Genomic DNA, 26,545 nt, shown 5'->3' with positions numbered 1-26,545 from the left:
ACAGAGTTAAACAGAGAATTCTCAATAGAAGACTGTCAAATGGCAGCGAAACACTTAAAGAAAAGTTCACTGTCTGTAGACATAGTGAGATGCAAATCAAAACAACCCTGAGAGTTCACCTTACACCCTACAGAAAGACTAAGATCAAAAACTCAGTGACAACACATGCTGGAGAGGATGTGGAGAAAAGGGAACCCTCCTCCACTGCTGGTGGGAATGTAAACTAGTACAACCACTCTGGAAATCAATCTGGCACTTTCTCAGACAGGATGATATATCCATGTGACATTACAGAAGTCAAAGCTAGCAAGGAAACCCAACTGTTGCACCACTACTCGTTTCCTTAAGACCTCTTCTTGTTGCCACAGACGGCGGTTCTTCTGAGCAGAGAAAAGGTGATGATGCCCAGATAGACCGCACTCTTGAGGACAGGAGGAAGTAGGTGTAGTAGGCAGAGGTGCTTGTGAACTGAAGCTGCAGTGCATCTGAAAGAGGTTTTAGTTAGCTCCATCAGGTGGGGTTTTAATGGCACAGCACATGCTACCGAGGAGGGAGTAATGGGTATTAATTTCTGATGGCTTACATTCAGGAACAGCTCTCCCCACCCAAACCTGAAACTCAACACTCACCATTCACAAAAGAACCACGGATAGGGAAACTGAACTTGGGAGGCAGCTTTTCTAAACCCATCAGTGCCAGCAACTAGAGCATTACGAGATGACTTCAAACACTCAGGCTTTACTTTTATCATGATTCTTTGGTGGTTAAAGAAATACACATATGAGTAAATGAAGTCCTTTGATAGGGTACATCACTGTACCGCTCATTAAATTCACTTAAACGTGAGCTGGTAGTTCACTGTGCTGCTGTGAGGTCCAGATAGTCACATATTAGTTGTAAATATCACTATCGGTAACACCCAGATAAAAATCAGATATTTTTTAATTAATTCAAGGCAGTTCAAACATTGTTATAATCAAAGGAAAAGTGAAATTATGTGGCCCAAAGGCAAACAGATACTAAAACTTACCATTTTTATCTTGCCAGCAAGTTGTAGGGCTGGTACTCATGGCAACTACAAGAAATGACAACAGGAATTTGTTAATTACTGTGTACATTATTTGACAGTCCTCTGTGTGATTATGAATATGGATATATCTACAGGTAACTAAATACATAGATGGCCTCACATGGACAGATGTATATTAAAATATGAGCCCCATAATTATATATAATTATATAAATTAATATTATTATATATAATCACAAGTTCTGTTTCTGTATACAGAGAAGTAGAGATTAAAAAGAATATATTTTCCTTTTTTTAACCCTAAAAACATATAGTAGACTGTCTAAAGCAATCTTCAGAGAAAAGCAACCACCTCTTTCCAAATCAAGCGTCTTCCCAATGCAACTGTTCAAAGATCTTTATCCTTGTAGAGACTGTGGGTCCCAGAAGATAAACCCACACAGTGAAGATCAAGCGGCTCACAGGTTTTATATCTACTCACTCCTCACAGTTTCAGAAGGTCCCTGGAGCCTGTTGTTCAATACCAGCCATTGTGACATTTAATGAATTGCAAGACTATGAGACAGACCTTCTGAGCATTCAGTGCTCTGCCTGGGTCTACAGCCATACCCCCCACTGAACCAAGGGGATCTTTTGGGACCTTGCATCTGACGTATTCTGAGTAATTTGGAAAGAGTGTGTTTTCTCTATTGTACAGACCCCTGCACTTTGGGACACTGAGTACTCCTTTTCTAGCCACACACATTACCGTTTAGGCCTACATGTGCTAGTACAGAAAGAGCTTTCTGAAATGCATCGACATAGCAGGAGATGCATTCATTATGCAGACAGCAACATGCTTGCAACCAGTATCCTCACTCAATCTTTGACTATAATTTCTATCTGAGAGTGATACATACCACAGTAAAAACCAGGAAATGTCAAGCCCACTTTTATTCCTGACAAGCTTTGATTCTTTCATTTTAATATGTTGTAAACTAAGGCACCAGTTTTTGGAGGTTGAAAGTTGTACATGGTAAGATTAGAGTAAACAACTTTGCTTGTTTGCCAGAACATTCATGATTATGTCATTAAAAGTGGAACCTTTATTTTAACATTTATTTTGTTCTTAGTTGCTTGTGGTTTCAGTGTACCATTTCTTTTAGTTAAATTAGCAATTCCAAATAAACAAATGCATACATATAGCCATAGATGTAGATATTTTAGATAATAAGGCTAAGGCTTCGAAAGCTTAAGGAAAAATACAAGATATAATGAATACAGTGGTCCCAATAAAGATCCTGTTAATTTTCATGAATACATTGTAGAAAAAGATTGGGTATTTTCAAAGACATTTTCCAGAAAGCTAGATTTCAAAGGATATAGGCACATACCTTTCTTTATTGGAGGAAAGAAAATCTCCTGCTCAACTCCTCTTTGGTTGTACTCATGTTTGACAATACATCTGTGCTCTTTATGCATTGACTTTTCAGTCACGGTAAGCCAGCTAAATTTCATGTATGTGTCACCAGTCTTCAGTGTGTCTCCTTCCTGGGAATCCAGGACATTATCTCCATTTTTTTCTTTCCAGTATACCTTTATAACATCAGGGAAGAAGTTTTCCAGGAGACAAAGGTATGTCCCAGCCTTATGGAGATTTGTTTCAGTAGCAGAAGGAAGAAAAATGGTGGGCTTGGGGGATTTGTCTGAAACTAATTGTTTATCTGTAAGAGAAAGTGAAAAACTAATAAAGATAATAATAATGATAGTAATTTGTATTATTGAGACAGAGTCTCATACAGTTCAGTGTAGTATTAAATTTTCTATGTACCTGTGGATGGCCTGAACTACTGATCCTTGTGCCTCTGCCTCCCAAGTGCTAGGATTACAGACCAGTAATCAGACATGCACCACTAAAACCAATCACTTAAAATAATCATTACATAAACACAAAATTTGAATGGTTAAGGACTATTTTTTTTTCTCATTCACCGTTGCTTCCTCATGGCAAGGCATACATTCATGCTGTATGGTTCCATCCAACCATACAGCATGAATGTATGCCTTACCTTTATGGTCAATGTACAGATGAATATTTCTTATCATTTATAGCATGCTGCCCTGCCTCACCCTTTGTTATTTGTTCTCTGCCTATATAATTTAGTACAACTCACTGTTCATTTATCTGACTGTATAATGAGCCATGCATTTTTTAATATTTCAGTGGAGTAGACGTCAGGAAATAGATTTGTACTTTTTTGTAACTATGTGCCATCATTTATATACGGTATATTTTTCCACATGTCTGCTATGGTTTGGACAATTGCCACATGCTTTCTTCACATTTTCACCTTTGGTTCTCATATAATCTTGCTGTTCTCATGCCCACATCTGTCTTACTTTTAGAAACTAAGCACAAATTCATCCATGTTCTCTAGGAATAAGTGGAGAAGCCAGAGTTCCATGTCAATGTTCAAAGCCCAGCATTATTCACAGCACACTTGACTGAGGAAAAAAGCAAGGTGCCAGTCTATTGAGTCTATTGCATTCTTGACTGTAATAATAAACCCACACTAGAATCATATGCTTTAATAATGGCCTTCCATACATCACATATGGATGTTTAATGGATGTCCAGATGTCTGCAAGCATTGATAGGATGTTTGCATAGAGCTCTTCAGTGTCAGTATTTGTAATTGTTAACTCTGGGAAAGTGTGTTAGGAAATCCTGTTCATCTTCTTTCTAAAAGTTACCACGTTCACTCCTCTGTCGCCATGGTTTGCCTTCCCTCAATTACTTTGAAAACATATATCCTCATATCAGAAATAGTCCCTGTTCCCCTTACTAGGGTACCCACTTAGATACTGAGCTACCATGGGCTACATCCGAGCAGGGGTTCTAGGTTATATCCATACACGGTCCTTGGTTGGAGATAGTCTCATAAAAGACCCCTGTCCCCAGATATATTAGGTCCTTGTGGAGCTCCTGTCCTCTCCAGATCATACTAACTCCCCCTTCTTTCATATGATTCCCTGCACTCTGCCGAAGGTTTGGTTATGAGTCTCAGCATCTGCTTTGATACACTGTTAGGTAGAATAGCCACCTATGACACCAGGTTTTGTTCTCCGCAAAAGATAGAAGTACACCCCAGTGATTCAAGTCATAGCAAAACTACTACATTAGTTTAGGGTCCCTGAATCTTCAGAGTCCAGGGACAACATTATGGTCTGGAATTTTTACAGGAATAGGGCTTTGGTCCTGATTTAACTGATTCATAACAAGTTCTCAGACTGAGCAAACCAAACACCTTCTATATCTTAGCTGCTTCATTTTTCAGAAAACATCTGTTATTGTAAATCGGTTCAGCCTCAGTACATCAATTAGGCAAGATGAGAAAACTGATTAAAAAGAATAAAATGCAGAGCTTATTACTGTGACCAACATGGCTGCTAGCAACAGCAACTTCTTTTCTCTGACTTGCTCTTGTCATTCCATGGGTAAAAGCTTTGCTCTTAATCACAGAAATGGACAGTTTGGTTTCCAATTAAATTTAAGACAAATAAGGAGAGAAACGGATGTCTCTCTGCTCATCATCTATGGCCTACTTTGCGACTGTATACCTGGGTTGCCAAATGTACCATCACAAGAAATCTGCTGGGCTAAGATAGCAAAGGAAGATGTGGTTAAGCTTAGACTGTGTGTCAGTGCATGGAACACTTTGTTTCTGCTGTCCAAAACAGTGGCTTTGCTCCCAATCAGCAGCACAGCACGTGGGAATTGGATCTTTTATTGAAAGTTCTGGTGCAATCTGACTTCAGTCAGCTCAGGCCAGACTCTTTTCTGTCACTGCTAGCTTGGCTCTTTCTTGAAAATTGACTAAAGAAATAGAAGGAGGCTGGTGCTGATGCCTGCCTGACCTCATAGGCTAAGAGTCCTGATGTGCATGGCATCAAATGTTATGATTTAGTGGCATTATCAGTGGGTTCGTTTAATGGCCATTATGTTTCTTAAAATAAATGTTAGAGACAATGTCTGCTCAATATCCACTTTCCTTCTGAAGGATATGTGCTCTGAAATATTTTTCCATTTTTTTAAAATTTCCTTCTGTGTGTATGATGTGTGTATATGGGACCTGCAAGTTCCTGGGTGTGGAATCAGGCACACACTTGCCATATGCCCACACGGCAGTCAGGGGACTGCCCAAGGGGACAGCCTTGCTTCAGTCCTCATCTTCCAGTTGGTTTTAGAAAAGATCTACTTGCTATTTACCTTTCAATAGCCAAGTGTAGCAGGTCCGGGCCCTTCTGGAGCTTTCCCTGCCTCAGTGTCCCACCTTCCCTTAGGAGCACACGTGGGTTCTGCTGTGCAAGACTTTAGACTGACTGAGGATTCAAACTCAGGTCTTCTTCATGCTTGTGCAGCAAGTACTTTACCCACTAAGCCACCTCCCCAATGTCTTCTCTAATTTTACAATGGAAAAATTACAGTTGAAAACTGGTAAGTTCATTACCAGTCAATAAAAGGAGCTGAGCTACATTTTATTTTAACCCCTGAACATAAAATTGTGTGCTTCTGTCTCTGAAGGAGCATCAGTTACTCTGCGCTCCTTGCTCATGCCTCCAATGCCAGAACAGGAAGAGCACAGCCTCCTAGATGAGTAGCCTGACCTCTCTGGACATCATGGTCAAACCAGGAACAGTTTCAAGGATGTGGAGACTGGAGCATGCAGCACCAGAACTCCAGCCGCTCTCCTGCTTTACCCTGCAGAATATAAAGAAAATGTTCCCATAGGCATAAGCTCTGTGCCTGGGTCAAACATTTGGATGAATTTACATGTAATAGCTAACATCTGAAATTAACTGGTGGCCATGTAAAACCCTGACAATATGTTGTTACTATTTATATGAATATATAAAATTGGCTTTGTTGATATAAGTGGAGTCAAAGCTAAAATGTAGTCACAATGCTTCTAATGGTAATCGTGAATCTAAGGACTCAGAACACTCTGCCTTGACATTTGGGTCATATTCACATACGTTGAGAAGTCTTATTTTTTTTTTCAGGACTCCCAGATGTTTCTGTATTTCCTCTCTTAAAGGGTTGTCATTTACAAATCAATTCTTGGCCTAGAGTGCAATTTAGAATTAATTGAGATTTCTTTAATTTTCAGAGGGAAATAAAAAAGTAATCACATATTTAGGCATAACTACTAACAATTAAAACGAAGGTATTCTTATAAAAAGTCAAGTGGCAGAAATTGAGGGTAATAATGATAAAATGAAGATGTAAAACAATGAACAGTCTTTTTCATGGACACTGGACAGAAGTAGTTTGCATGAACTACAAATCCTGAGAAATCCCCAGGCAATATTTTGAGAGTCAGCAACATAAACTGTGATTGCTAACAACCTACCCTACAAGGCGTTGGATGAAAAAGAAAGAGATTCATTCATGTTCTGCAGTAATTTACTGTGAATCATGATCAAAAACATTAATAATTATTTTGCCATTTGCCTGGTGAATGTAGTACTAAGTTGTATTTCAAAATACAGAGAGGAGCCATCAGCAAAACTTCATTCTGAGGACTTGCTCTTAAAAGACCTTTTACAACAATATCTTGAAGCAATAATTTACACCAGTAACATACACACGTTCCTCAAAATAACTCCCACTTACCCTTGTGTATGTAAATATTCTAATTACAGAATTTCAATGTTTTCTGGAGAGAAGGAAGAAACCATTTATAAAGTAGATTTTGGTTGTCATATACAGTAATCTGTCCTGAAAAATAATGATTCAGGCTAAGAATGTTGTACCCATATACACTAACTCATAGTAGGTTTTCATTTTTTTTCTACAACCAAACATTTACTTTTTATCACCAGAATAAAGCAGAAAAAAGTTACTTACCAGAGGGAATTACTATGAGCTTAGTTCCTTCTGCAAATATCTTGCTCCAGCCTGAGCTATCACAGTGCTCACAGCTTCTACAAAAATCTGAGCCTTCTCTACACATTCATGACATGGTAAACAGGCTAAAAATTTGTCCTGATAAACTATCTTCTGGGTTTCTTAGAAAGACGCTGATAAATTGTATGGCATCTGATAACTTGTAAGTTTCTTCACAAAGTAACCTCATCCATTATCACTGGAAGCAGTGAAAATCGAAAATCACCCACAGAAAATAGAAGGGATATAGTAAAAAAAGAAGAAAGTTGGGCTAACTGGTCCACCAACTGTTTATTTCTTTTTCTCAAGTAACTAGGAAACATATTCTAAGAATTGTTTTGTTTTTAATTTCCCGGAGTTCAGGTGTGTTGAAACTGCTCAGTGTTTGCATCAAAGGAATGTGTTTTCTGTTCTCACGAGCACAAATATTTCTCCTTAGGAAGAGGGACATATTTCTGAAAAGAGGAAGCCCTTTAGTAATTTAAAATAAAAATGTGCCAAAATATTTGAAAAATGTTACCCAAATTCTATCTGTTCAAAAACTGACATTATTAGTTGGCATCAAGAATAATTATTTGTAGTCATGTCAATGAAAAATGTAGTATGTCGTGTCTTATTAGAATAGGGAAGGCTAGATGAAAATTATGTCTGTAAAGTGTTATGAAATTTATTATTGATTGATTGCAAATAGTACTTTAACTGATCTTATTTTAATTTAATTCCAATTTTTTATTACTCAGACCCGTGATTACCCTTTGTACCTTTTGTACTAACATTCTTTCAGTCCCTGTTCTGTACTTTTAGTACTTGTTCCAATAGCATGAGTAGGATTATCAGAAGTCTTAAGACTTGCCTGAATTTATAGAACCATAAACTAATTTAAATACAAAACAATAACTGATGAATGATTGCAAAATAACTCAGTACATAAAGACACTTATTGCCAAACCTAATGATCTGCATTTGATTTCTGGAACTCACGTAGTAGAAAAAATTGCTCCATTTTCACCTCTCTGAGTCCCCAGTACAAGTGAGGGCCGTAGTTTATTCCAAACACTTCAACTCTGGACATAGAAAATAATTTCATCCATAAGACTCTTAAGAGCTCAGGGAACAAAAACAAGTTTTGATTAATGGGATCAAATTAAAAAGGCTTCATTAGTGAAACAACAATCAACAGTGTGAAGAGACAGCCGAAATACTTATCTGACAAAGGATTAGTATTTAGGGTATACAATTAATTAAAAGCAAAGTTGAATAATCAAGACATGCACTCCCCAGTCTAGTCAACAAAGGTCAATGAAATGCAGACGTTTCTGTTTTCTTTTCTTCTTTTTCCTTCTTTTTTTTTCTTTCTTTTACTTTGGACTAAATCCTTCATTTAACATTTCAAAAATACTAAGTGTCTACAACACTTTATTTTTGTATGCAAAACAGGAACAAATTTTATTGAAATTACAGAAAAGGTGAGAAAGTAAAAGTTGGAGAATTGAAAAGTGAGACATTCTCCTGAGAGTGGGAGAAATTTCCAAGAGAGGAAAAAGACACCCACATTCTCTGTCCAAAAATTTCTATAGAGCATGGAAGAAATTGGACACAAGCTAAGGTAATTGTTATGAGATTGTTTTTTTAACCTTCTAAATTTTTTGTTTTATTTTATTTAATCATGTTACAGCCTGATGCCAGCCCCCTCCCTCATCTCCTCCCATTCCTGTCCTCATACCACTTTCCTCCAGTCCCCTCTCTCCATTTCTCAGGGAAGGAGATACCAACCCACACTAGTCATAGTAGAGCTAAACGCTTTGTCTTTCACTGAGGCCAGAAAAAGCAGTACAGCTAGGGAAAGGGATCTAAAGACAGGCAACAGCATAGGAGACAGCTCTTACTCCCATTGTTCGGGTACACACATGATGACAAAGCTGCACATCTGCTACATATGTGTAAGGTGTCTAGGTCTAGTCTGTCCATGCGCTTTGGTTGATGGTTCAGTCTCTGTAAGCCCCCATGGGCCCAGGTTAGTTTACTCTGTAGATCTTCTTGTGGTGTCCTTGAGCCCTCCAACTCCCTCAATCCTTCTCCCACTATTTCACAAAACTCCGCTGAGTTCTGCTATTGTTTATCTGTGCGTCTTTGCATCTGTTTCCATCAGTGGCTGGATAAAGCTCTCAGAAGACAGTTATTCCTGTTGGCAGTCATGGTGGAGTATAATTAATAGTGTCAAGGGCTGGCTCTCTCCAGTAGGGTGGGTCTCAAGTTGGGCTAGTCCTTGATTTGCCATTCCCTCAATCTCTGCTTCATCTTTATCCCTACTTTTTTGGTAGGCAGGACAAATTTTGGGTTGAAGTTTTTATGGGTGTGTTGGTGTCCTCCTCTCTCCATGAGAAGTCCTGCCTGGCTACAGGAGGTGACAACTTCAGGTTCCACTCCTACACTGTTAGGAATCTCAGCTAGGGTCATGCCATAGACTCCCAGTCTTACCCCATGCCCTCGCCCTGTTCCAGAGATGATCTCCTCCTTCTTTCCATTCTCTCTCAGGTTCTCTCCTCCATTGCTGCCTACCCTATTCTCCCCAAACCTGTTCCCCAACCCTCTTACAGTCCCCACCCCATCTCCAACCCAGCTCCTTCCCTCCATCTACTTCAGATGTCTATTTTATTTCCTCTTCTGAATGAGATTCAAGGGTCCTCCCTTGGGCTGTCCTTGGCTTCTTTGGATCTGAGGATTGTAGCATGGTTATCTTGCACATTATGACTAACGTCCACTTACAAGTGAGGACATACCATGTGTGTCTTTCTGGTCCTGGGTTATCTCACTCAGGTTGATGTTTTCTAGTTCCATCCATTTGCCTGCAAATTTCATGATGTCTTTATTTTAAATAGCTGAGCAGTAGTATTTTACTGTGTAAATGTACTACATTTTCTTTATCCATTCTTTAAAAAAACTGGACTTTGAGGGACATCTAGGTTGTTTCCAGTTTCTGGCTATTATAAATAAAGCTGCTATGAACATAGTTGAACAAGGGTTCTTGTTATATGGTGGAACATCTTTTGTGTATATGACCAGGAATGGTATAGCTGGGTCTTGAGGTAGATGTAGTCCCAATTTTCTAAGAAACCTCCAGAGTGATTTACAAAGTGGTTGTACAAGTTTGCATTCCCACCAGAAATGTAGAAATGTTGCCCTTGCTTCACTTTTTCGCCAGCATGCGCTATCACTTGAGTTTTTTATCTTAGCCATTTTGATGGGTGTAAGATAGAATCTCAGGGTTGTTTTGATTTACTAAGGATGCTGAGCATTTCTTTAAGTGCTTTTAACTCTTAGAAATTCCTCTGTGAGAATTCTTGGTTTAATTCTGCACCCATTTTTAATTGTTTTTTTTTTTGTTTTGTTGGTGTTTAATTTCTTGAGTTCTTTATATATTTTGAATATTAGCCTTCTGTTGGATGTAGGATTGGTGAAGATATTTTCCCATTTTGCTCTTTTGTCCTATTGACAGTGTCTTTTGACTTGTAGAAGCTTTTCAGTTTCATGAAGTCCTAATTATTAATTGTTGGTCTTAGTGTCTAAGCTGTTCTTGTTCTGTTTAGGAAATTATTTCCTGTGCCAATAAGTTTTATTGTGGCTGTGTAAAGTTTAATTTCACTTTTTCACATTTGAAAATGACAATTTTCATAGTTTAGAGAATTCAGACAAATTTGTTTTGTGATTAAAATGATACCACATTCCAAGTTTTTGTTTGGTTGCCTTTGGTTTTTCTTGTTAGTGTTGCTGTTGTTTTTTGTTTGTTTGTTTTGCTTTGGTTCATTTTCTGGAAATTATCAGACTTTTAATAGAATCTGTATTTGAGTAATTTGCAGAGATTTCCAATGAGAAAACAAATGAGTATAACATCGTCTATAAAAAATAAACACAATACCTGACATGTTCAAGAGAGAAGTACTTTTCTACAACATTCACATTCTTAGTCTCTATCATTGCAATCCCACATATCGTGTCATGCATGGAATGGCAGGTGTGTTCCTGTGCAGAAGAGCTGGTCATGAGAAAGTTCTGGGTCTGTGTTTTTGTACATACCTAAGGGAGAGGACAGGCCATACTCACAGCAGGGGTTTTCCCCTTAGTGATTTTACTACTGTTTTTATTCTTGCATTTTTATTATCTAGTCTGTGAAGGCTTTGTTCATATAGAAAATGTAACATGCTACTTACCACATGTGTTATAGAAACTCCTCTATATGTGGAGTTCTCATAAGCAAACACTCCGGATGAAACTCACTGCTCTTTTTGGCAAATATGAAATATTTGTCTGTACCGAGTAAGGATTTGTGACATGCATTTGTGTAGAAATGTATAGTCAGCTCAGCTACAAAATTTTTCTTTCTCCATGTTCCAGGATGACAGGTCCGGATTCTAGGCTCCTGGTAGTGACGGAAAGAAAATTTGTAGAGAATCTGTCATGAACCATCATCCATATATTTACCTTTCAGCTGTATATATAAGTGTTATGATCAATAGAAATCACCAGTTTTTCAAAGTGGTCTAAGATTTGAGTTCAAGATTAAAGATCGCAGACTCTGGACATTCAGTTGCTTCACACTACACTGGTGGAATGGGAAGGACGCCGTGGCTGGAACTGTGGGTCGATGCCTGGCCAGTATCTATCAGAAGATCTGCATCTGGAACGAACGTCTACGACGCTGGCTGCCACTTTGTGCAAACCGCATGGTTTGCTACAGCAATAAGAAATAGAGGGATAGCTGATAAATACATTATAAGAGCCATGCTACCTGTACGTTAGTGTGACTCAAGCAAGCGTTAGGGTGGCCAAAAATAATGAACAATGTGTGGTTTTAAAATGAGCTGAGGTTTGAGCATTTTACCATGAAGAAATAATAAAGGGTTGAAGAAATAGATACATGTTTATCTTAATTGGAAGATTATGTGTTGTGTGAATGATTTTTAGAAAAAAAATCACATGCTACTACCTGGATATTTACAGACTTGGGTCGCATATATCAGTTAATGAATAAACTCAAATGAAAAAATGTTGAAAAAATTCTTCTGTAAACTCTTTAAAATTTGTGAAATCAGCACTCAATATGAATGATATTTCATGTGTTTCTTCTAAGAATTGTCTTGGAATTTCTTTAATTTCTAGACAGGTCTGCTGGTTGTCTGTATGATCGGAAATTTCTGTAATGAAGGAAAGTAAGCAGCGTTTACTTAGAGTGGTGGGCGATGTGCCCTACGATCCTCGCTAGCCAGGGATTTAAGTGGTGGGGTGCTCATGGTATAGATAAAAATAAAGTGAAACAATGGGCAAACAGAATAAATGCTGAAGAAGAGACTCCTCGAGAACTGAGTCTAGACTAACATGAGTGCCCACACTAACATGTTCCTTGTTTTCTGTTTTCTTTCAACGGTACAAGGGGACTGCAGCATCCATGGGGACATTTGGACTTTGCCAGCCTGAATCAGGCTTATGGGGTTACCGCTGTCATGGCTGTTAGTTACTAGGCGGGGTAGCCCTGCGTCTGTCTCCCTGGGCCTACACACTGTTGGGGCATGACTCTCTCCTAAGCGCCACCACAGTTTTGGGAGTGTCAGACTTTGGTCTAGTTGGGGTTGTCGTTCTGACACGTAAAACCACAATTCCCAGGGCTCTATCGCCTTTCAAACCCACAGTATAGAAAGTTCGGAGGAGTGGGTTAGGGCTAGGGAGATGCCTCAGTAGTTAGAAGCCCTTGCTGATCTTTTTGTTGTTGTTGTTGTTGTTTTGTTTTGTTTTGTTTTTTTTTAAAGAGTTCCCAGTATGCAGTCAGGATGCTCACACTATCTATAACTCTAGCTCTAGGGAGTTAGACAACTCTCTGGCCTCCAGAGCACATGCACACACACAACAACAACAACAAACATACACACACACACACACACACACACAAGTAGTAATAAGAGAAACATTTGAAAAAGCAGAGTTGAATCTCATTTGTTTGTTATTTTCAGTAGGGAGGCAAAGCATGCATAAGCTAAAAGAATAAAGGAACACAAAAAACAAAACCATGTTGTCCTCTTCAAAACACAGCTGCACCTTTGCCATAGAGGGCCTGAGGAACAAGGGCTTGAGAAGAAATAACCAATACTTGGACACTGGCATCAGACAGGAGTTGGAATCACGTTATTTGGCTGCTGCTGAGACATCTGATGAAAAGCGTTTGCCTAGAACACAGTTGCCCACGTTTGCTGCTGCTGCCCTCATTCTCTGGTAAGCTTTACCGTGCCTAGAAAACAGTTGCACAGGTTTTGTTTTTGCTGTTCTCATTCTCTATGTAAGGTTCATAGATGTTGGACACAAACAGACTACATCTATTTAACAAGACACATCAGGCCCAGGCCACCAAATCTGAGGCAAGCCCATGGCCTCAATTATGAGAGGTCCCTGTTTTCACAGTGTGAAGTGGGAAATATAGGTCTTGGACTAAGGATCCTTCCAGAACTAGCAAAGAGTTGGATAAGTATACTCATGAAGATGTTATTCTCGGGGTCCCTCTTACTGTATTTATGCCACAAAAGCTCTTCCAGGTATTGAGACTTCAGAATCAAGAGAAAGTTGCAGGAATGAAGATGGATAGATAGCCATGGGAGAACAGCATGGGGATGAGGAGTGTCGAATTCATCTGCCATCTCTGTCCTTCCCCTTTTCAGTTGTGTGGTAGTGTCACACTTGGATTATATCAGCTAGCCCAGATTGGGGGTCTAATGGAGTAGGGAAGCCACGCATCCTTGCTACAATGTCCCTTTGAGTAAAATGCAATCTTGCTAAAAGAGGTTTATCTTTGGTAGTGGCCATAAGGAAGCAGGGAAAGGGACTGGATGGGGATGGAAACAGGTGATGAGCTGCCTCTCTGGGTCATTGGACTGGGATAAGCCACTTGCCTTTTCTGGTCTTCAGCTTCCTCATTTGCATTGGCATCTCTGAACAAAATGAGTCCCAAGGAAGCCCAACACCTGTGAACTTCTGCAGGAGAGCACTAGGGCTCTTGGTGGTTTTGGGACTGTGAGTGCACAGCCAAGGATCAGAGATAGGAAGGTTTTCTTTTAATTTTAAATTTGTTTTATTTATCTTCAGTCCTTAGTGTAGGTATTAGCCTTTTTGGTTTGTTTCTTATTTTTATTAATTACAGTTTATTCACTTTGTATTCCCCCTGTAACTCCCTCCTTCCTCTCCTCCCCTCCCAATCCCATCCTTCCTCCTAGTCCACTGATAGGTGAGGTCTTCCTCTCCTTCCTTCTGATCCTAATCTATCAGGTCTCATCTGGAGTGGCTGCATTGTCTTCCTCTGTGGAGGATAAACATACAACAATCTGTACACCTAAAGAAACTAATCAAGGAGGACTCTGGTTAAGATGCTCAATCCCCATTCAGAAAGGCAAAGAGATGGACATGAGAAGAGGGGGAAAACAGGGAACAGGACAGGAGCCTACCACAGAGGGCCTCTGAAAGGCTCTACCCTGCACGGTATCTTGGCAGATGCTGAGACTCATAGTCAAACTTTGGGCAGAGTGCAGGGAATCTTATGAAAGAAGTGGGAGATAGTAAGACTTGGAGAAGATAGGAGCTCCACAAGGAGAGCAACAGATCCAAAAAGTTTGGGCACAGGGGTCTTTTCTGAGAGTGGTAGTCTGGCCAAGGAATAGTCGTGGAGATGGCCTGGAACACCTGCACAGAGGTAGCCCATGGCAGTTCAGTGTCCAAGTGGTTTCCATAGTAATGGAGACAGGGACTGTCTCTGACAGGAACTGATTAGTCTGCTCTTTGATCACCTCCCCCTGATAGGGGAGCATCCTTACCAGGCCACAGAGGAAGGTTTTCTTACAGGTTCCTTCAGATGCTGAGACACTGTGAGATCCCAGCAAGCACAGTAGTACATAGCTTCATCTGATTTAATAACATTATTAATTATCAGGTAAAAGGTACCATCATTCTTCTCATCTGTTTCAAAGCGGGAGTGGGGATTGTCTTGCTTGTAAGTCTTGGATGAGCCATAGAAGATTCGTTTCAGGGGCTCCCCTTCTCTCAGTTGGTACCAGTGCACAATGGTGTTCTGGAAGGGGACTCCAGAGAGCTTGCAGCTTATGTGTACCGTCTTATTTGGTTTCCGGGTAAAGGACAGCTGATCCTGAGAGATCCAGGAGTCACCATCTGAAAAGCAAGAAGAGAAATTAGAGTTTTACAAATTATTTTTAATTCCCTGTTGGCTAAGCACACAAAGCTAATGAAAGAGGAAAAGGAGCGAAGTTAACTTACAAGCACAAGCCAAAGGGAGAAGGAAAACCCAAGGTATTGGCATTTCCAATGGCAGCTGGAGTGAGTTCCAGAGTCAGTGAATAGGACCTGAGTTTGCCACAGTGGACTGAGGGGCAGCCTGTAGCTCTGTAGAGGAGGGATAGGAAGGAGGGCAAAACTTATTTCTGAGCTGATGAAGGTCCCGCCCAGTGAGCTGTATTTCAGGGTCATTTTATCATGTTCCTGGTACAGAGAACATATCAGGTAGCAGAAGACGTCATCAAAACACCCGTTATAACAGCAGTGTTACCTTTCTCATCCAGAACTGTCTCCCAAGCCCTTACCCCTGTTTTCCTTAAGTATTATTTCAGTAACACCTCTCCTTGACATCTTTTTCACTCAAGTTTTTTTAAACTTTTTAAAAAAGTTTTTAAAATTTTATTAATTACACTTTATTCACTTTGTATCCCCTCATAAACCCCTCCCTCCTCCCTTCCTAATCCCACCTTCCCTCCCCCTTCTTCACTCATGCCCCTCCCCAAGTCCACTGATAGGGGAGGTCCTCCTCTCCTTTCTTCTGATCTTAGTCTATCAGATCTCATCAGGAGTGGCTGCATTGTCATCTTCTGTGGCCTGGTAAGGCTGCTCCCCCCTCAGGGGGAGGTGATCAAAGAGCAGGCCAATCAGTTTATGTCAGAGGCAGTCCTTCTTTCCATTACTATGTAACCCACTTGGACACTGAACTGCCATGGACTACATCTGTGCAGGGGTTCTAGGTTATCTCCATGCATGGTACTTGGTTGGAGTATGAGTCTCTGGAAAGACCCCTGTGTTCAAATTTTCTGGTTCTGTTGTGGAGTTCTTGTCCTCTCCAGATCTTACTATTTCCCACTTCTTTCTTAAGATTCCGTGCACTCTGCCCAACAGTTGGCCATAAGTCTCAGCATCTGCTTTGATAGTCTGCAGGGCAGAGCCTTTCAGAGGCCCTCTGTGGCAGGTTTCTAGGTTGTTTCCTGTTTTCTTCTTCTGATGTCCATCCTCTTTGCCTTTCGGGATGGGGATTGAGCATTTTAGTCAAAGTCCTCCCTCTTAAACTTTTTTTTTAAATACTGTGGGTAACTATGAATGGTCTCATGGGCATGGAAGAAAAGAATAATTACTACGCAGAGCAGTGGGTGGTATTCTTCACTGTTTTCTGTGTACGCACAAGCGATACACCAATAGTCTGTTTTGACTTGATAACTTTAAAATAAGAAGCAGCTTAATGAAAGACACCAAGCTATGATCTTGTGAATGAAATCCTATTGAGGAAAAACACCATTTCTTTGACCCATTCATAATTACCTGCTAAGAATTAAAGCTCTGCTTTATTTTTATTGAAAGAACAATAAAGACCTGGTTTCCTGAGTTTGGGAATGATTTCACTTGAGCTGAGATAGCTCACTGAAGTAATTGTGTTGTAATGTGAAAGGCTGAGATTGGTTGATCACTACCAAATCTATCAGCTGAGACTTCAGGAGGTCCTCAGCATCCTGTGCACTTGGTGTCACTGTGGCTCTGCTCTGAGAAACTCTGCTTCCTCTCCTCAGTGAGCACTGCACTTTGGCTGCCTTCCCAGGAAGCTTCCATAGGTAGGGAAGCAAAAGCCATCGGGGACACAAAGAGAGATGGCCCAAGGATGGGACGAGAAGAGGTTATGAGCTCCTGGTGAAGGAGACACTGCACTGGGCCCTTGGGCTTCTGGTGAGATCAAGCTCAGAACACAAATGCAGCCTAAGAATGCTTCGCCATCTTGGTCCTGTGTCTCTGGGAAGTGGAAAGAAGAGATAATTTTATGCACAGGTGGGATCAGGCTGGATAGCTTCTTTTGAGTGGCAGTGGTTTAGTCACCTTGGGAGGTGTAAAGGGGAGGCATGCATGTGCAAGGGAGCCTCCTGTGGAGAGTTTTTGTTTTTTAACAGTGCAGCATCTTGGCAGAGTGTATCCCCAGCATGCACAGTAATATGTTCCTGTGTCCTCTTCTGTCACATAGTGTATTCTGAGGATTGAAGACAAGTCACTCTGCCATTTCTTTACCTCATATCTTTCCTCACTAAAACCTTTCTCATAGACAATATTTTCTTTTGAAGAAATATATAGCATTCTTTTTAGAGGCTGACCTGGCTTCTCTTGGTACCAGTGTATATATGTATTATGATTCAAAACACCTGTTTTTATTTGGCATCTGAGAAATGCTGTATTTCCTTTTTTCTTGGTGACATACGTCTCCAGACGTGAAGTGGGAATGCTTCCTCCTGTATCTGAAAGATAACAACAGCTAAAAGTTTTAAAAACTTCCAAAATTTTGAATTTTGAATTCATTAAGAAAATACACATTTGGCATCCAATTCAAATCACTGTCTGGGGTTTGTGGGTTCCCTGTCCCCTACACATGCATTGAGGGAATTAGGATCATAGTGTCATTTGTTGGCTCAGTTTGAACAGCTGAATGGTTATCCTTCCTGTGAATGTGTTGTGAGTTGACTCTCCCTCTTTTTTGTATCCTCCATTCCCATGAGCAAAGGGCATCTACTCACAAATCCTGAGGGAGGACAGCGTGAAGATTTGCAGCAGGAACCACATTCTGTAGCTTTTGTCCTGAGAGGCACTGAACGCTAAGTCTACACAGAACCAGATTAAATTGGAGACTAGGACAGGAAGAGGAAGTGGTATTCAGTGGTAAACTGAAAGGGGAGGGGCATGGTGTTTCACCAAGGCTTCCTGTGGAAACTGGTTTACCAAACACAGTTATTAACATATGTCTCTATTGTCCCTATGAAAGATGTTTATTTCTAAAATTGTCAGTTTTGATAAACAATTTTTCTTGTCCTATATGCATGCCTCATTGTATTCAATTAACATTTCAATGTTAATTGAAAAATTAACATGTCTGATAGTGGTCATTACAATGCACAGAAGGAGAAATTAACACACTTGTCTTTGTAGCATGAGTGGTGGTGCTGGGCAGCACAGTAACAAGATCAGGTTCACACATCCAAGCCTAGAGGGCAGATTAGATAGAGAGGCCTCCAGGTAAGCTTACCTAGCCCCAACATTCCTTGGGAAAATATGAAACTCGAGCAAAGGATGTAAGCTGATCATAACACAATCTCTCTGACTGGAAATAATAGGAATCCACCTTGTCAGGAGGTAGTCACAATGGAAATGTTATCTTTTCCACCCCCTTTGCCTGATCTCTGCTGTCTTCTCATATGAACTATGAAGCTAATGAGAAGAGGTCAAGCATCTTGTGCTCAAAGCAAAAATTAATCAGATTGTAGTACCCCAGCGGGCCCCGGTCCTTGGGAAATGAGATTTGGATTCAGTAACCCTAGACTGAGATTTTATTTATTTATATTTTTGCATGCCCAACAAGGTCATGGAAATCACATGTTGCTGATGCCATGAGCTTGGGATATGAATCAAAATAATCACAATTACATTTCTGATATGCAATATACCAATGTGCTCAGCTTTTCTTAGCGAACGTTAGACACACTCAAGGCTTACATACTTGTAAAAATGCTGTATATTATTTGAGATGGTTCTTGCAGCAGCTCATTAAAGTTAATTTTATATATTATCCATTTGAAGTTAAGAGAATGAGTCAAAGATAGGTGAATTAATTTAATCAAAGCTGAACAACCACTATGGGATGGTTGTAAGTATAACAAAAGGTCATTAAGAGAACAATGACAAACAGAAATACAAATTAAAATAACATCATAATTGATATTCATCAGTTATAACTCATTGGTAGCAACAGACAAATCTATTGTATTTATTGAGTTATGACAGGCATGATGCATTCCAAGTGCTAGGATTATAGGAACGGAGGCCATGACACCTGATTTGTGTGATACTGTGGAAAAAATGGGCAAGCTACCAACTCCACTACAGACTCAGCTGCAACAAATATATTTTTAAAGAGCCAAGTAATAACTACCTTATGCCGTGTGAGCGTCAGTTATAATACTCATATTGGTTGCTCACTGAAATTTTATCTTTATATAGCATGTAAGAAACTGAAAGCTATTTCTGCGCCATCCTTTATTTACAGACCAGGGCTATGGGCACAGACACAGTCTATGGCTCATCTTTTCAGTGACTGTCATTGTAATGTTCATGTCACTTCATCCTGTCTTGGTTTGTCCTTAGAGCTATAGAGTAGTAGCATGGATGAGTGTGAGAACATAAATTAAAAAAAAATCACTTGGATTTTAGTTTTGTGCAGGGTGATAAATATAGATCTATTTTCATTTTTCTGCATGTGGACATCCAGTTGGACCAGCACCATTTGTTGAAGATGCTGTCTTTTTTTCATTGAATGGTTTTGGCTTCTTTGTCAAAAATCGAGTATTTATAGGTGTGTGGGTTTATTTCTGGGTCTTCTATGCGGTTCCATTGATCTTCCTTTCTGTTTTTATGCCAATACCATGCAGTTTTTATTACTATTGCTCTGTAGTACAACTTGAGATCGGGGATAGAGATACCTCCAGATGATCTGTTGTTGTACAGGATTGTTTTGGAGATTCTGGGTTTTTTGTTTCTCCATATGAAGCTGAGAATCTTTTTTTCAAGGTCTGTAAAAAATTGAGTTGGTATTTTGATGGGAATTGCATTGAATCTGTAGACTGCTTTTGGCAGGATGGCCATTTTCACAATGTTAATCCTACCAATCCATGAGCACGGGAGATCTTTCCATCTTCTGAGATCTTCAATTTCTTTCTTCAGAGACTTGAAGTTTTTCTCAAACAGGTCTTTCACTTGCTTGGTTAGTGTCACCCCAAGGTACTTTATGTTATTAGTGGCTATTGTGAAGGGTGTTGTTTCCCTAAATTCTTTCTCGGCCCTTTTGTCTTTGGTATACAGGAGGGCTTCTGATTTTTTTGAGTTGATTTTGTATCCTGCCACTTTGCTGAAGGTGTTTATCAGCTGGAGGAGTTCTCTGGTTGAATTTTTGGGGTCGTTCATATATACTATCATATAATCTGCGAATAGTGACACTTTGACCTCTTCCTTTCCGATTTGTATCCCCTTGGTCTCCCTTAGTTGTCTTATTGCTCTGGCTAGGACTTCAAGTACTATGTTGAAGAGATAGGGAGAGAGTGGTCAGCCTTGTCTTGTCCCTGATTTCAGTGGGATTGATTTAAGTTTCTCTCCATTGAGTTTGATGTTGGCTATAGGCTTGCTGTATATTGCCTTTACTATGTTTAGATATGTGCCTTGTATTCCTGATCTCTCCAAGACTTTCAAAACTAAAGTCCAAGTGGATCAAAGACCTCAACATAAAACCAGATACTCTAAATCTGTTAGAAGAAAAAGTGGGGAACAGCCTAGAACTCATTGGCACAGGAGACAACTTCCTGAACAGAACACCAACAGCACAGGCTCTAAGAGCAACAATCAATAAATGGGACCTCATGAAACTGAAAAGCTTCTATAAAGCAAAGGACACTGTCATCAAAACAAAATGCCTGCCTACAGATTGGGAAAGAATCTTCACTAACCCTTTATCCAGTATATACAAAGAACTAAAGAAGCTAAAAAGCAGCAAACCAAGTAATCCAATTAAAAAATGGGGAACAGAGCTAACCAGAGAATTCTCGACAGAGGAATATAGAATGGCAGAGAAACACTTAAAGAAATGCTCATCCTCATTAGCCATCAGGGAAATGCACCTTACACCCATCAGAATGGCCAAGATGAAAAACTCAAGGGACAACACATGCTGGAGAGGTTGTGGAGAAAGGGGAACCCTCCTCCACTGCTGGTGGGAATGTAAACTGATACAACCACTCTGGAAATCTATCTGGCGCTTTCTAAGACAATTAGGAATAGTGCTTCCTCAAGACCCAGCTATACCACTGCTAGGTATATACCCAAAGTTTGCTCAAGTACACAAAAGGGATATTTGCTCAATCATGTTTATAGCAGCTTTATTTGTAATAGCCAGAACCTGGAAACAACCCAGATGTCCATCAACGGAGGAATGGGTACAGAAATTGTGGTATTTTTACACAATGGAATACTACTCAGCAATCAAAAAGGAGGAAATCATGAAATTTGCAGGCAAATGGTGGGATCTAGAAAAGATCATCCTGAGTGAAATATCCCAGAAGGAGAAAGACAAACATGGTATATACTCACTTATATAGACCTATAAGATATGATAAACATAATGAAATCTATACACCTAAAAAAGATGATCCAGAGAGCGGACATGGGGTAAGATTATCAATCCTCATCTAGAAAGACAGATGGGATGTGCATTGAACATATGACAGGAGTCTACTGAGCGCATTTGAAAGACTCTAACTAGCAGTGTTTTCAAAGCAAAGACTCATGACCAAACCTTTGGCAGAGTACAGGGAATCATAAGAAAGAAGGGGAGTTAGTCTGATGAGGAAAGGATAGGAGCTCTACAAGAACCAAAGATATCTGGGCACAGGGTCTTTTCTGAGACTGACATGCAACCAAGGACCATGTATGAATGTAACCTAGAACCTCTGCTCAGATGTAGCCCGTGGTAGCTCAGTAACCAATTGGTTTCCCATAGTGAGGGGAACAAGGACTATTTCTAACAGGAACTCAATGACTGGCTCTTTGGCCTCCCCACCCCCCAAGGGAGGAGCAGTCCTGTTAGGCCACAGAGAAAAGCTTTGCAGCCAGTCCTGAAGATACTTGATAAAACAGGATCAGATGAATGGGGAGGAGGTCCCCCCTATCAGTGGACTTGGCAAGGGGCAGGGTGGAGATGAGGGAGGGAGGGAGGGACTGGGAGGGAATGAGGGATCGGGACACGGCTGGGATACAGAGTTAATAAAATGTAACTGATAAGAAAAAAAATAAAATTAAAAAAAAAACCCTCCAAGTGTATCATGCATATGATTATATCATGTAAATAATGTCTTCATTGAATACATTTGTCAACATGTTAAATTTAGTACACTTTTGTGGGCTTATGTAACAGAAGCTTCTGTGAGCATGTGTAAAGTCCGACAGCACCGGGAATGCTTTTAAGTCACCTAATTTTTTTCACAATCATTTTCTTAATTTGGAAATTTTCCTCTCCATTCAATCATTTTTTTTGCAATAAATATGTACTTTTATCTCAAATCTTATAATATAAATTGTCTCTGTAGCCAATTCAGTCCTAGCAAATATGTTGTCGCAGACTTTTTAATCAAGACAAAAGACTCCAAGGGTACTTTTCCTAGTAAGCATTTGTAGGCTTCCAGACCAAAGCTACAGAACAGCCTGTGTCACAAGGTTGAGACTTCCATGAATTTTTGGCTTCTTTGTCTCCTATCTAAGGCAAATGGGTGTTTTAAACTACTAGGTAGTAATGGCTCGAATGAGAAGGGAGGCAGAAAGAAGGAGGCTACAGGAGAGATAAGACCAATCTGAACTTTCCCATGAGACCAGGCTGCATGTACACAAGCGTGGGCATTGACTACCCCAAGTGCTTGCTCCCTGTCTTTCTTTCTCTTGGTCCTCTAAGGCCCCATCCATCCAATGTTGTGGATGTTTTCCATTTTACTGAAATTCTTCAAAGAGTGTGTCTAATGCTGACACGTTACTTTGTTACTTTAGACCCACAGATAAGGTACCCTCTCTTTCCTCTGCATACCTTTAGCATCCATCAAGTTTCCACCCCAGGAGTCTGTTCAAAGGTTGACAGTCTGAGACTTTCCACTCTTCTTTTGAGAATCAAGTGAAGTCATCTGCATCAAGCCCCTGGCTCAGAGAATATAAGAAGCTCAGTTCTGCCCTTTCGTAAACTTCTTTCTGGTGGGGTCCTTATTCTTAGGCTATCTGTCTTCTCCATAGTCTTCTTACAATTGTGTCTATGCACACATTAGGCAAGAGGCAATGCCCCTCGAGATTTGGGCACTCTTCTTGGTCCCTTTGTAGTCCAGTATGTACAGAAGCCATCATGCACAGGGTATGGCACCAAAGGGCTGAGTCTGCCCCTCGGAGAGATGCTCAGAGCATCTAAGTGTTCTCTCATTAAACTGTCAATGACATCTCTACTTAATAGCCCAACCTGAAACTTTAAAGGGAAGAAATGGATCACAAAGCTATCACAGATATTTCAGACTACAACTGTATGAATGGCTACGTACTGTGAGATACTATATTATTAAATTCATCCCTATGAACATATTCTAAAGGGAGAATTTTTCTTCATTAGACTTTGAGAAGGTGTGTTTTGTCTCAGCATTTTGAAATGTTCCCAAGCATCCAAAATAGAAGTGAGAAAATAAATGCATAATAGTTGTCAATAATAATTACTATTTTTGTAGTTTTCCAATTCATAAGGTATTATTATTTTTTTCTGTTGGTGCATGGAGCAGATGCTATTTTTCATTTATCATTAGTGCAGCTCATATGTAGTGTTTTTATTATTTATTTCTTACAGACCTCTAAAGTATTGAGTTAAAGTGTTTTCCTGGAACAGATCTTGCTTTGTCCCAGCCTCAGCCCTGAATCGCATTGAGCTGCAACCCTCATGCAAGATTCTATTTTGCCATCATATCTGGAAGAAGATGATTGTCTCTTATAGTCATAATGGTCAATAAACTGTTTTCAGAAAGACCTTAGGATACTGATAACAAGCATCTACTTGTTACATGTGTCTGACTTTCCAGTCTCTGATGCTCATGAATTAGAAAATAAATATAACTAGTTACATCCTTTTTTTTTTTTTTTTTTTTACATATAACCTACCTTGCCTTCTTTATAAACTCAGGTATGGGAAACTTCTGTACAGTTAATAAAGAACTAAATGGTAAGTGAGCCTGCCTTCCTGTATTGAACTGTTCCCAGATATTTTCATTTTGTAGGAAGCAATGTCCAGCCAGCCTTTGAATGCTGTATAGTTCCTGGAACTTCACTTGGATGGAGAATCCAGTTACATGGGAAGCTCCGGGAGTGCTGTGAGGAAGCAAGGCTCAGCTGGCGCCCCATCTGAACAGCAGGTGGCTGCCCATGCTGAGAAGGATGTGGGTTGGAACACAGGCCTGGGGGATGGTTCTTGTGTAGGCTATTCTGGAAGTTCAAATGCTGTGCTTTAGCTGTAGGAACAGTAGTAGATAGCTTCGTCTTCTTCCTCCAAGGAATATATTGTCAGTGTGGACGTGGAAGCACTAGTATTTTTACTTGCCTCCATTTTCTTGAACTTCTCATTTATGAGGATACGGGTAGGTGTTGCTATAACATATAATAGAAACTCTAAGCCTTGATTTGGTTTCTGCCGGTACCAGTGTATGGCTACACTTTTAAAACTGTTGATGGAAACCTTACAGGATATTTGGGCACTCTCATCTTTTGCTCTGGAAACTGATACTTCAGGTTGCTCCAACTTCCCAAGTCCAACTGCAAGCAAAGGAGAAAAATCCCCATGAATAACTGGCAAGGGAAGAAACACTTATCTGGACTGACTTCATCCTCTGCAGCACAGGAACATGACAGTGGCAACTCACAAGTCAAGAGGCACGAGAGAACGACTACTTTCAGGAACAGAGTCCCATCTGCAGGACCAGCTTTCCAGGGAAGACATAGAGGAAGGAGAATGTGGGAGCCAGGGTTCTTCATGGTCTGCTGTGGTTAGGAAAGTTTCGGGGTTTGCTGGCCTTCACAAGCTGGTCAGAATAGCATGTAAGTTGTAGCTGTTCTTCTAGGGGTGGGGCAGCGTGAGTGCAGCCTCCTCATCCTTTCCCCCTTCCATTGCTCACTGTAGAGAAACCGCTCTGGAGCCATGAAGATGTACTTGCTATGCTCTCTTTCCATGTCTACCTTTCCATGATTATACATTCACGTCTGCATTCAAACAAACAAACAAACAAACAAAACAAATGACATTAATTGTCCAACACCAACAAACTGGCCTTTGGATTGTTTTGCTGACTTTACCTAATATGCAAAATGCATGAGCCCTGGATTCTTTGCATGTTATTCTTAATCAATTGGGAATCACTGAGCAAATTGTGAGCCAGGGAAATCATATTATTTATACACCTACTGCCTTTAAGAATGAATCACATGACAGTTACTGAGGGATGTGAGACAGATCAGCTGTGGAAATCCGTTTTTGTTCTCTTGGGGTAATGGAACTTTCCGTGAGCAGAGCAGTACTTTTAAATCAGGAATGTTAAGCTCAATATGTAATAAGAGCATTAAGATTAATTTAGTCATATTATTTAATGAAAAAAATTTTATAGCCATTCAGAGCGGCTGTTATGAACATATTATTTGACAAATATTATCATTAAAATAGTTTGAACTTTTTTGCTTGGATTTATTAGTAGAAATGATGCTGCTTGGTATTATTTACATCTGTATATGCACGTACGTAACCTTCTATGGGAGGTGCATAACTGACTTCAAGTTTCCTGCTGATATTCCCATTGCGTGGACTAGTTACAGCCTTTATATCTATAGGAACAACATTTCTAAGAACCAATGGCAATTAGTTGACCACTGATAGATCACAACCTCGTAGAAAATTAGCTAAGGTAATTAAGCTTTCTGTGCCTTGATTTCTACATGTGGACCCTGCCTCTCTATAGGTTTTTTCAAAAGGTTACGAGATTTATAATGCTGTGTTACACAAAGGCACTGCCTTCAGAGCACATCAAGGGCTTCAATGCTGTCATTAAATGCTATTAGACAATGCAAGGTAACATTACTGATTATCCTTGCACAACTACAATATTTCATTTAAGAACAAGTAAAATTATGAAATGTATGTAGAATAAATTAAAACACCTACTTCTTTGGAAATAATTATTCTTTGAAAGTTGGGAAAATATATTTCCTTTTCTAAAATGTCATGAATTTTTTTGTATTATTCAGAGATTATTAATTACTACATGAAAATTTCGTTATATTCTATTGCATTTTTAATCTTGCTAATAAATTTGGAATGCACTTATACCAAAGGCTGTATGATATTCTTTGCATGTATATCTAGGAGGGAATAAAAAAAAAACCATGATCATAAATAGGGAAGAGTGAAAATGGATGAATCATGTCTGTGATACGTACCTCTTATGTTTGCCTACCTTTCAAATTCCTGTCTCTTCCCCCAAACATGCCTTGAACAAACCAACAAATCATGGATCCTTGACATAGGAAACAGCAAGAATGAACATAGTGATGTAATTTTGAACATTAATTAAGTTGAAAAGGAGGTGCAGAAAACAAAGAAATGTTATTTCTCGAAGTCTACTATTGTTGAAAATAAAAAAAGACAAGGA

At 39.7% G+C, this 26,545-nt stretch overlaps 1 gene segment (V, D, J or C); it reads right to left on the bottom strand.

The window, feature by feature from the left end:
* Positions 1–343: 343 nt before the first annotated feature.
* Positions 344–24,881, bottom strand: LOC129674072 (T-cell receptor gamma chain C region C7.5-like). The segment is given in 6 exon segments: positions 344–485; positions 1,031–1,075; positions 2,404–2,733; positions 6,921–6,980; positions 24,360–24,662; positions 24,770–24,881. Coding segments are annotated over 6 exon segments (992 nt in total).
* Between the last annotated feature and the right edge of the window lie 1,664 nt (positions 24,882–26,545).

This window comes from Psammomys obesus, unplaced genomic scaffold (assembly GCF_907164565.1).
Source record: "Psammomys obesus unplaced genomic scaffold, mPsaObe1.curated_primary_1811, whole genome shotgun sequence".
NCBI classification, from domain to species: domain Eukaryota; kingdom Metazoa; phylum Chordata; class Mammalia; order Rodentia; family Muridae; genus Psammomys; species Psammomys obesus.
This window is presented reverse-complemented; position numbering and strand designations above follow the sequence as displayed.